Genomic DNA, 12,252 nt, shown 5'->3' on the forward strand with positions numbered 1-12,252 from the left:
TGGAGATCCCTGTATACCTGAGGCCTTCTAAAGGTAAGCAGATTGTTTCCTCCTCTCCTCTCCTCCCCTCTGTTTCTGTGTCCACAGCTGCTGCATTGAGCATATTCTCACTTGTTGCAGCCTGTGACTTTGCTGCACTGTTGTCACTGCTGTGCTTTCCTCTGCTTTATGGTGTTACAGACCCAAATGCTCTCAATTTAATTGTGTAAAACCATGCCTTAGATAAATGTAAAGCACCGTGGAAAGGCTTTATACTGCTTAATCCCTTGCAGAACCAAATTTTACTTCTTTTCAGACAGCTGTCCATCTCTGCCCAGTGAGTTAGCAGTGGTTCTTCTGGCTGTAGGGTGAGTGAAGCAAAGCTCTGCTCTCTTTTCTGGCACTCCCACAGCTGCAGTTGTCTCTGCACAAAGTCTGTGTGATCTATTAAAGATCTCAAATAAGGATTTAATTTAGTTTTAATAAGACAGTTTGGGGGATGTTAATTAAATTGAGTTATTAAAAGCACATGGGCTGGACTTGGCTAATACATTTCCTCTTTTATTAAGTCCATTAAAAAATAAGGGGTAGAAGGAAAAAAAAAGATAGAAGGAAAAAAACCTGCCTTTAGATGAGGAAATGTGTTCAAAAGGCTTTTTTCCTTTGCTGAATTAAACATGTACTGCGAAGTGTCCCAAGAGATGAACCAAAGAAGCAGCAAGGTGAACTTGAATTCTCCCAGGCTCCCCAAGACATGAGCACAAATCACGCCAAATTGGTGTTGGGATGATGCCAAAATGTTGAACCCTCTGGAACCCAAGTGTCTGATGGGTCACGCTGTGCTCAAACCCACAGTTTCCATGCACCTCTATTCCTGATGTTGGGTCGCTGAGAGGAGTGATGCTGGAGTTGTGCATGCATTGCTGCTGTGCACTATGGCTGGAAAAACTGCCTGAGAGCTCCTTTTCATCATTGCACATAATCTGATTTTATTTTTTTTTTCCAACCTCTGGCAAAAATGCTGCTGGGAATCTCTTTAGTTCAAGGAATTGTCAGGGTGATTTGGTTAAGCCGAAGAAAAACTCCCACGTGCCTTAAACATGACAAATATTTTATTAGCTGGAAGTGTAACCAGCTGTAATTAGCTTAGCAGTCCAGAGTTAATAGATTTATAAGCTTTAGAGGATACAGTGCACTAGTGAGACCTGCCTAGGAAATTCATCCTGTGCCTCCCAAGTTAACCTCTTGTTTCCATCTAGGCTCTTTCTTTCTGAGGTTTGTACTGATGCAGTCCAACCTGTGGAGCCATTCAGAGCATTGCATTGTATGACTCTATTTCCTAATTTCTACTTTTTCTTTCCAGAGCATCTTTTGCTCTTATTAATTGTTCTTATTACCTGCTGTTGTCAATTTAGGTAGATCAAATCTCCCATCTGCGGAGGTTGGGCAGTGCTACACACACTCACATCATTGGAAGGGATAAACATAAGTAGGGAAGGACTTCAAGGTCCTCTTTGTATCCACCCAATATTCAAAATGCACTGGAAAATAGGAGGAAATGCTGGAAGACAACCTTTTCTCTCTGCAAGGGCTCTCTGTCAGCCTGCACTTTTTGTCCATCCATCCTAAAGAACTTTGCCACTGATTTCTAATGGCTTGTGGCATCCATCTGCTTGCTCCTTCATTGAGAGTTTTACAAAATCTTTTTGTATACCTTGTAAGCTTTGGGTTACTAGGTATAGGAATGAGAATGATGGGTGTTTGCTCCTTCATGGCAGTCAAGCCCATTGACTGAGTGGGCAGCCCAGAGCCCATGAGCCTAAGCCCAGGGTCCCAGCTCTGGGTAGGAAACATCTGGAAATATATTTGCCTTTTGTCAAAGCCAGAGAAAGAATAAGTGTGAAGTGACAGCTGGGGGGGCCATGAGCCTCTCCCAGCTGATGGCTCCAGGTGGGATTTCAGGAGGGAATGATCCACTGGTGGCTGGGAGATGGGGAGAAAACAAACCTTGCAGCATTGCAAATGGCAGCGAGGCTGGGGCTGCCCCAGCTGCGTCTGCTGACGCCAGGCTATTGTTTGCATGCTGCTGTTTGCATGTTGGAAGGGGAAAAAGCTCCCAGTGTTCCTCTAGCAATGACTGGACGTGGGGAGTGACGTCCCCACCTGGACCCTGAGGTTGTGAGCTGGGGAAGTGGCATCAAGCAGTAAAGATAATTATTTGTACAGCTCTTGACTAATGAATGGCTTTGAATGGGGGCTTCCTGGAGCGCTTGCTCCACCCAGCTTTTGCAAGGGTGAGATTAAGGTTGGGAGGTTTCTTGTTTTGCTTTAATTCCCACTGCGTGGTAGGAGGGGACCTTGCTGACAGTTGTGGCTGTGCGAGGCACAGGGTGGATCAGCTTTACACGTGCTGGGGTTACTGTTTAGCCAAAAATAAAGGGGGAAAATTGGGGTAAATCATCCCTTTGTGCAGTGCTGAGAGGATGGAAGTGGGGACAGGAGATGTCTGAGCCCTGTCTTGCTTGGCATTGGCTTTGTCATGGAGATCATTGTGGGGACCGCCTGCCTGCTCTCTTGGCAAACATAATCGCTTTGCCAGTGCTACTGATTTGCCTTTTAAATAACAGAAGGTATCTGGGCAAAAAGTCCCATCTGTTGTAATAAATGGCTTTGCTGATGATATCAGAGCAAAGAGCGTAGGTGATTTTTTTCTTTCCTAGCAAACTATGAGTACAGACCTTGTCTTAGTTGAGACATGGCTATGTATTTGGAACCAAAAAGGTTCCACCCTTTGTTTGATCTTGGAAGGAAGAAAAAGACAACTTTGAGTCCAATTCTGAGTCTGGGTTTTGTGCTGGGGCTATACAGCATTGCATGGAGGTAAAAGAACTTGAGACAGCCCTGACCAGGCTGCCTGGTGTGAAGTATGTGTATACTGGAGGAAATACAGCACAACAAAATTTGATTCAGGAGATAGATAAGCAATGCGGGAGATGCTCTGCCTTTAGCAGGACTCATTGCTTTTTTTCTTCTCTGTTTTGGGACGGAAAAAAGCCATCAGGGTTTGCAAGCCAGCTGTGTGCATGCCACGTTACTACTGGGCAATGTTATCTCCCTCTCCAAATTTCAGGGAACTGAAGTGTTTTCCAGAGCCATCTCTCTCTACTGGAAGGATACTGAGGGTTTTACGGAAGCAGCTGAGAAGTGGGCAGGGCTGGATCCTCCTGAGCCCTGTAAACAGGAAGGTGAGGAAGCGTGGAGTTGAGCCCCGGCTCATCCAGGACGTGGGGTGCACACAATGCCGTGCCGGAAAGGGGGGGGGTTATAAATACATGGGGTCAGGGCCGGGCCCTGTGAACAATAGGGACAGGGAGCAGGGAAGAGGCCGGCAGGGATGAGCCAAGGCCACTGAGCTGGCTGCTAACACTGCCCTGCAGCTCAGCTCCAGGGGTTTGGGGGAGTAAGGTATGTGGAGTGGAGAGGGGAACTGCAGCAGCTGAGCTGCTTTCTTTGTAGCGTGGCATAGTGCAGTTAAGGGTTAGCAGTAGGATCATCCACTGCCAGCTCTGGGTTTTCACTCCCGTTCTCAAACGCGGTTGGAAGGGTGGCTTGCTGTGGTGGGATGGGAGAAACTGAACAGGGATCATTTAAGATACCTGTGGCTGGATGGGGAGGACACAGCCTACACATGGTGTTTGGGGCATTGGGATAAACTGAGGTGCAGAAGTCAGCATTTGGCCCCATTGCACAGGCTGCTCCCTCGCATAACCAGTTCTGCTAACAGATTTTTTTTGGAAGCTGGCTGCGTGTTGAGCATCTCCAGGGCGCCTGGCGGGGTTGGCTGTGCAGAGAGCCAGGATCTCAGATCCATGTGATGAGAGAAATGCATTTGGCAGCACTGGAGCTGCTGATGAGTGATGCAGTTATCTCAGCATGGCGGTGCTGGAGGAAGGCAGGCAGGTTTCCATCCTGATCCGGCATTTCCTTGGGTTATCTCCACGCGTTGCCACGGTTCCTGAAGGAATCACTGCTATGATTCAGGAGGCTGCAAAATCATCTGGCCCACCCCATGGAGCCACCTCTGCTCCACATTCATCCTAAAGACGTCAAAGGAAGTGAGCGCCATGGGCAGACAAAGCAGGGAGGGGAGGCCGCCTGCCGGGCAGCGTGCAGAGCAGGTCAGCAGCAGCCACAGCCTCATTTGATAGCAAAACCAGGTCAGGTCATGGCCAGAATTGCAGGAAACATCATCATCTGTGAACTCTGTGAAGAGCTGTGGGCTGTCGTGATGCCTGCCTTCTGCCTTCTCTTACCTGAGCCAAACCAACTACAGGACTTCAGCTGCCCCTTGTGTGCTTTGTCCTGTAGGCTTCTCCCCATCTCTGTAGCCCTCTCCAACAATCTGCTGTCCTTCTGCTCTCTAATCTCTTCTGTTTGCTTGAGCAGCACTGTTGAAAACTCAGTTTGGTGCTGGAATCATGTTATTTATGTGAGGTGCTGGTCTGAGATCATTGCTTTGGTCTCTGGGCTTTGCATGATAGCAGCTCAGCTCAGAGCCTATGTGCCATTCTCCTCCAGGACAGAGACCTCCGTCCTCACCCCCCACCCCTCACTCTCCTCATTACTGTCCCTATTAGAGATTTCATTTCCCACCTCTGTCTTGATGGTGTCTCTGAGGAGGCATTGCTTGCTGTTAATGCCTCTGATCCCTCAGGATTTAGCCAAGTGATGGGGTTAATTTGGGAGGGGGCTGGAGGTGCAGTTCCAGGAGATGGCAATTAACAGGAGACAGCACTTAAGTACCTCAATGCAAATAAAAAAAACATGGGTCCTGGCTCCTGTGGTGTCAAGGAATGGTTTAAGGGGGTTGTCCACAGCCCAGGAGCCTGGGAGTGATTTGGGGCAAAACAGTGTCCTCTGCACCAATTTGGTCTTGCAGAAACACAAGAGCATGCAGAGAAAGGGTCACATCTCAGAGCCTCCCTACCCTAAGGATGTGGAGATTTTAGATTGAGATTTAGATTCTGCTCAGGGCCTGCAGTGTGCTGCAATCAATACAGCCGAGGCTGAAGGCGATTTAATTGTGGCAAGTAATGAACCAGTGCCCTGGGGAAATGCTTGTAGATGGAAGTCAAGGAATTTGCTCAGATCCGTGCAGAGGTGGGCAGTGGGATGATTTCGAACTTGGAGTTTTTCCCCTTTTTTGGAAGAAAAATGTCTCTCTACCTCTATTTCCCCTTAACATGAAAATCATCATCTATTCTCTGTAGGAGAATGGGCAGCTAAATATTACAAACTGCATAATTCCAGGAAAAGCTGCTCCCTTTACGCTGCAGAGAGGAATGTGGAAAAGCAATTTAAAAAGCCCAAGAGAAATAATTATCAAAAGCCACGGCAGCCTGGAGCCGATGGGGCGCACATGGCAGAGCTCAGCCTGGGGCTGCCATGGCTGAAAACGTTTGTGCCAGTAGAGCAAGTGTAGGTGGGTGCCAATACAGCTGAAGCACACATCATAAATTGGTGTAAACGCCCTGACAGTTGAGTGCATGAGCATTTGGTGTTACAAGGTTATGAACTTGTGGGAGTCTTGTAGTGAAATACCAAAGAACCACTGGTGCCTTCTTAATTCTGGCTCTTTTCTGGCTGTTTATTCTTGCTGGGTTTTTTTAGCTATAACTTTCTGGAGGCTGTGGGCGATGCTGTTTTTAAGGTGACTGTGGAGGGTGGTTCCAGCATCACCGAAAAGCACTTTCTGGGCCCTCTAGTGGTGTGCTGTGCTGAGAGCCCGATCTGCCTCCAAACTCATCCTTTAGTCCCACGAGAATAACCAGTCAAGACACCCCATTATTTCTCACGAAATGAGGAGAAAAATCCCAAATCCCCCTGTTTTGTTTTGTTTAAAATTCTTCTTAGAACGCAGCTATGGAAGGAGCAGTGCATCTGCTTGGTTAAAACCCTCCCTCTGCCTCTTCAGAACCAACGAATGCACACAGACACTCATTTCAAAACTGAAAACCCCTTTTGAAAAGACAAAGGTGGGCTGATGCGTTGTGAGGACACCAGGGTAATGGGGGACGCGTGCCTTTCTCTACCATTTGTTCCTCCCATTACGGTTTGTAAAGAAAATAATGTCACAGGGGTCTTATCAGGGAGCTGGGAAGGGACAGGGGATTTGGGAAGAGCTTACGTGTTTCTTTCCAAGCTGTGTTTCTAAAATAAGTTGATGTTTATTTGGTTGCGAAGGAAAAACGTTTAATTTGATTTCCTGTCCATGTTGGAAACAGCAAACATTTTAACAAAGGGGAGGATGGGAAAAGGTGGCTGGAAAAGTGACCTCTGTAGGTGTTTGGGCTTTGTTTGTTGAGTTCACCATTGCTGACAGCATCATCCTCAGCCTCCCTGCCTGCCATACACCAGCACTTAGCTGTGTGTGCCCTGGGGATTTGTGCCCTGCCGAGTAGGGTTGTGAGTTTTGACTGAAATGGCTCTTTCTGGTGGCTTTAGCAGATGTAGGCAGAGGCAGCATGAGCTGCAAAGGCCTTGGGGTGGGTTCTGCTCTCTACTACCTGGGCATCCAGCCTTTCTTTGGGATTTTTGACACCTTCATGGTTTGTTCAGGAGGTAAAACAAAGGTGTTAACATGGATATCCAGGGATCTTGGGATAGATTTAGTGGAAACCTCCCCTCCATATTGAGTTTTCTGCTTAAACAATGCTCTCCCATTCCTTTACCTGTTGGCCTACCTGGGATGGTGCAGGTTGCAGCCATACTTGAGATGTCCCCTTGGGTTCACAGCTGAATTTTTCCAAGTCTGGATGCTGCAGCTGACTGCTCTATAGGTCTAAGCATAAGGGGTCCCAAACCCTTTACCTCCCCAACACAGCCTGCTGGTTTTAATGGATTTCAAATGCAAACCAGCCTGACTGTGCTGCTCTGGCAGCCACGGAAACTTCACATCACCATCCTGGTTGCATTTGGATTTAGGCACTGGAGTCTTGGGAACCACCTAGAGCAGCCAACATCAAAATGTAACAAAGCAAGACCTGGATGTGTGAGGATGGAGGGGTGTCTTTTTGATTACAATAATGGGTGATAGTAAGAGTAATGGTGGTAGTAATGATTATTACAGGTGAATGAAAAAGTGGCTGGGCTGCGCCAAGCACAGCAAGAGGCAGATAGCTGAAGTGTTGAAGGGCATTGTGCCTTTATAGGCTTCTCTTTTGGAGAAGGGAGGATGAGTGGGAAGAGTGGAAGACAAGAAAAAGGGAAGATCTGTCAAAAAAGGCGTACTTGGGGTGGGTTTGCCAGCACACCCACTTCTTCTGTGGGCTGGCATCTCAGGCTGAGTCAGTGCTCCCTAGATGAGTGTGCCCATGGACCTGGTAACCTGAGGTTCCTTTTGGTGCTTCTATATTCCTCTCCACAGTGCTCCTGTGGCGTGCAGCTGCTCCTGAGAGGAGAAAAAGCAGTGCCTGCCCTTGAATGTCTGGTGCAGGCCGTGTTCCCACGTATAAGGGAGATGGGAGCTAGAGCTCCATCAATGCCAGCAGCCCCCACCTTAAGGGCAAGAACAGATTGGTTCTTACAAGCTGGAGGAAACTGGGGGAAGTTCTGTGTTAGGTGCAGCACACAGGAACAGTGGCTTTGGAGTAAATACACACACATACAGATAAATCTTCCTCTTGGAAGGTCTTGTGTGGTGCTGGTCCTGCACCATGGGGTGAGTGTTTTGGTCCCTCCTCTGTGCATGGGGCACTGCACTGTTATTTTGGGATTGCATTACATATCTCCCCAGATGGAAAGCCTCGCTCCCCAGCGGGCTATAAAACAAAAAAAAGGAAAGGTCCTGACCCTATCAGTAAAACAGCAACCATGTTTCTTGGGGAGAAATCCTTTTACGAGGCAGCGTGGAGGAAGTTTGGGGTTGGGGGATGGAGCTGGAGGCAAAATGGGGATCAAAAGAGCTGAGCCTGTTCATTTAGAGACTGGTGAAGGTTACAGCAGCGTGAGGTGGGGATACAATTACAGAAGGGCTTCGTTAACAAACAGCAGCTTTATGTGCAGTGGTGGGAGGGAGGTGAAATCCCAGCCAGCAGGATGCTCTGGCTGCTCAGCACCAGTGAAATGGGTGGAGGAAGGTAGAGGAGCTTTACTTCTTTGTTGGTATTTAAATGGAAGTGAGTCTGCACCACTTGTGTCTTCTGTAGCTGTGAATGTTTTCTGATAGAGGGAAAAACCTCTGTGGCTGTATGAAATCCATAATGTATCAGTGGAAAATGAGGATTTTATTGAGAGCAAATTGTGGCTGGGATTGGTTTCTTCCCTTCCAACTTTTCCCATTAAAAGCAAACAAAACCAGAAGACAGGGCTTCGACATATCTGATCCTGCAGGCTTTTGGTTTCTGAAGAGAAAAAATGAAGGCTGATTTGGGGAACCAAACCAAAAAAGGAGAATTTGTTTTCAGTGGAGGCTTCAGGTTCTCCCAGGAGAGCTCTGTCTGATTGGGGCAGGTGAGAAGCAGGGATGTCAGTGTTCACCTGTTTTGGCTGTTTCACATCTGAAAGTCTGTGATATCTTTGGGTTTTAACAGAACTCCTTTTTTTTTTTTTTTTTTCTTTTGTCTATTTGGCATTTGAGAGGATTTCTGTCTGCTCAAACATCTCTGTGATGTTTTTTAGGCTGCTGGAATGGTTTCCACTAAGGCAGCTTCTCTTCAATGGAGGACACACCATCACGCACAGGAAAATATCAGCTTCCTTCTGAAAAGGGTAACTTTGTCAAAGCATGGAGCTGTCTGCATTTTTGGAGATGAATTTGACCTTTTTCAGCACGTTTCCTCCCCGTCTCACTTTCACTCAAAATTTCCCTGGACACAAAATCATTTTCTGACCAATTTTACTCACCAACCCCTCATCCAGTCCACCGAAGCCTTGAGAACAGCTCCCAAATCCCCCAGTAGGTGTGAGATGTTGCAGCTGTTGTTCAATGAGCAGGTGTGTCCCCATGTCCCAGTTTCTCTGTTTAAGTAAATGATGCTTTTTCACCATTGCAAAGCACCTCTTGACTTTTTATGGTTGCCAAGGACTGCTTGCAACAGCTTTATATTTGTGTTTACAGCCACCTGTACCAGCAGCATTGCTTGGACCCATCAGGGATGCTGCATAGTTTTCCCTGGGCAGCAAAATACACAGCCTTCCCCCAAAAAAGAGGAGGGGGAAAAAAAAAGGATTGCAGATGCGGACAGGAGGGAGACTGTTTATGTAAGAGCACGTGGATTAATTGCAGCAGGTCTTGGTTTTAAACAATATTTAGTCTCAGACACTTTGCTCTCCCCTTTCCCATGCCTGCTGCTGCCAGTTGTGGTGAGGGAGATGTGGGGGCTTGATGGGTGGAATGCCTGAGATTTCCTCTATTTTATCTCCTGACACCTGCAAACAATATTTACCCTTTCCCATTAGCTATTACTGTCCTGCAAAATGATGCAATTAAAGGCTTTGATCTACAAATGGATTAAAATCCACCTCCAGAAAGCAGATTGCCACTGAGACTCTGGTGCTCTCTTCTCTGACCTTGGCCCCTCTCAGCCTATTTGCATTGATCTGTCACAAAGGCGCATCTTTATTTCCAAACGTGATCTGAAGGGAGGACTTAGAGCCCATAAAGCCATTTTCTGCCCTTGGGTTGAGTCATGCTCCATGTTTTTCCCCCCCGTGTAACAGCTACAAGAGCCAAGCACTGAGCATTGCCACCCAAAGGCTGCGGTTCTCTGCTCTGCGTGCCTATTTATTTTGTTTTCCTATTGCTGGGGCTCTATTGCTCTGCAGCCCTTTATCTTGATCTCGAGTGCTGCTCAGCTTCTGGGTGAGCTGCCTGCACAACAAAGCAAAACTGAAGCAAATTGAAGCAAAATGCTGCTGCTGCCTTTACCATGGGCTGTTCTCAACCCGCCCCATGAGCAGAAGTGAGATGGGGAGCTCTTTTCACGTGGACGTGAAACCAACCTCACACGTAACTCTGAGTCACTGTGCTGTTTGTCTTGTGTTTTTTTGGGTGTTCGTGGCAACGCTCAGAACCCCGGCTTGGGCAGACAACAGAAATTTCTGTGCTGCATCTGTGTGACTTTCAGAGAGGTACAGTGCAGGAGGGAGGTTTGATGCTGAGCATCAACAATGCGGTGGCTCAATATTTTGAGAGCTGTGGGTTCCCTGCTGACTGATCAGTTCCTTTAGGTGCACATTGATGAGCCACAGGTGAGTTGCACCAGACTGAAAACATTCAGCCTGCAGCAGAAGTTTGCAATGGCCCAAGTTTTGGTCTTAGACAGCCCCACATTGCAATGGTGCTGGAGCTCAGGGCACTCTTGCACACTAGGATACCACCAGCCCAAGCTGAGCACGTCAATGCAGATGAGCTTTGCTTTCCTCTCTCTCTTTCTCCACTTTTATTTTTTGTGTGTGTGTGTTAGCATGTTACCTGCAGCATGGTTTCGGGATGTGTGACTCAGGAGTGCCTTTCAGCCTGCAGGCTTGCAGCAAGCTGCTCCCTGGGTTTGCAGAGGCACCATCAAAGCCTCTTGGACCTGGGCAGCTGAGTGCCACCACCTCCCAAAACCCTCCCATGGCATGTGGGTGGGAGATTTTGCAAAAGCCCTCGTTGCCTTTGGAGCAGAGGTACAGTTCTGAGTGGTGTTCAAGCTCCTAAATCATCCTGAAACCTTGATGCTTTGTGCTGTATGGTCTTCATGAAATCTGTGATTTATTGTGGGGTTTTATTCCTGCTCCCTCCAGGAGCTTGAATGTGGTCATTACAATTGTGCCTTCTCATAGCATCGTTTTCTGTCTTCTCTCCCTCCTACACTTACATTTTCCCCAAGCAGCTTAAAGCTGCCTGACATTCCTGCAGTCCTTTCCAGTCCCCTTTCTTTTCTATCTCCACCCCTATTTTGCCAATATCTACCCAGAGCTGCAATCCCAAACCACAGGAGGGCTGAAGATGCTGGAGCAGACTGTGGGAAAAGGGGATAAAAAGCAGCAGAGCCAAAGTTTTATCCTTCACTTGGGTGAGTTTTGCTTCTCCAGCCTTTTCCCACCCTGTGCAGCAAAATAAAGATTTACATTAATAAGAAACATCCTCAGCAGTGCTGGGGAGGAGAGTGAGAGGAGGCGTTTGCAGGCTACAAAGTTCCCAATATTTGCCCCATCCGCTGTTGTGCATCTTCCTGGTGGGATCAGATGGGATCTTATCCCATTACATCTCCAGAAATCTTTGTGTTAACGTTTTCCTGGCTGCTACTTGGGGTTGCAAATGCTTTGGTGGAAGAGGAGCCTGGCTCCCATTGGGATGTTCTCCAAACCCCGTGTACCAGCGGGAGAGCAAACCAACCCTGTGGTGTGTGTGAAGGACCAGCCCAGAGCACTGGTGCTGAGCTTCCATCCACCAGTGATTTTATTTAAGGATATTTTTTGCACCCATGAGTGAGTTCCACACCTACAACTCACCGCCAAGCTGTGCACCAAATCTGCTCTAGACAACAATGCTTGGCTGAAGCTGCCGCTAAGCAACACCAGCCAAACATACACTAATGAAGAGGGGAAACAATTCCTGCTCGTGCCTATTTTTAAAAGCTGCATCTCCACAAGGTTGTTAATTATAGATTGAGCTGCAAGCAGCTGGAAGCAACGCCAGCCATCCTGCACGGCTTTTGTGCTGTGCTTGAAGGGGATTTGGGAGGATTCTGGGCTTCATGGCAAGGGTGCTGCGTGGTTGGGATGCAGGGCTGGGGTGCTGGAGGTAAATGCTGCCTGCAGTGCGGCAGGGAGGCCGCCCTGGGGCTGGGGGCCTGTTTATTGGCAAGGTCCTGACCTCCCCTGTTTATGACCCCCCCGGGACCTCGGCATGGAAACAGGATTTGTAATGTAACACTAACAATAACACAGCGCAGAGAGCCGTGACAGGGGCATTTTCTCCTACACGCTGCAGCTGGCTCCCAGTAATGGAGAGGTGAGGAGGAGGAGGATGCTCAGCGTGGTCACGGCAGCACGCCTCAGGTCAGGCCCTAACATAGGCTTTGAGCTCCTTTAGCTACCAAACCGTGGTGCATCACCGTGCCTTGCTGAGCTCTGTCTGAATGAGGGTTTCGCTTAGGCGTGATGAGCAAGTTGTTTCTTCTCTGGAAACGTGTTGCTCTTCCATCCCCTTGGTACTGACAGGATAAGGGAGGGAAAAAAAAAAAGGGAGAAGGAACAAATTCTCGAATTCTGGAAATATTTAAG

General features: G+C 47.9%; 1 protein-coding gene across 1 annotated transcript; it reads left to right on the forward strand.

Moving 5' to 3' along the window:
* LOC128087524 (uncharacterized) lies at positions 1 to 8,648 on the forward strand. The gene is made up of 3 exons (XM_052697131.1): positions 1 to 33; positions 3,110 to 3,224; positions 3,778 to 8,648. The coding sequence occupies exon 3, from the start codon at positions 7,214 to 7,216 to the stop codon at positions 8,201 to 8,203; it is 990 nt and encodes a 329-aa protein (XP_052553091.1). The 5' UTR covers positions 1 to 33; positions 3,110 to 3,224; positions 3,778 to 7,213; the 3' UTR covers positions 8,204 to 8,648.
* The last annotated feature ends 3,604 nt before the right edge of the window (positions 8,649 to 12,252 follow it).

This window comes from Tympanuchus pallidicinctus, unplaced genomic scaffold, assembly GCF_026119805.1.
Source record: "Tympanuchus pallidicinctus isolate F22 unplaced genomic scaffold, pur_lepc_1.0 scaffold30, whole genome shotgun sequence".
In the NCBI taxonomy this organism is placed as follows: Eukaryota; Metazoa; Chordata; class Aves; order Galliformes; family Phasianidae; genus Tympanuchus; species Tympanuchus pallidicinctus.

Coding starts and splice junctions, on each gene's coding strand:
- LOC128087524 (XM_052697131.1), top strand. CDS start 7,214: ATGAGTGGGAAGAGTGGAAGACAAGAAAAAGGGAAGATCTGTCAAAAA.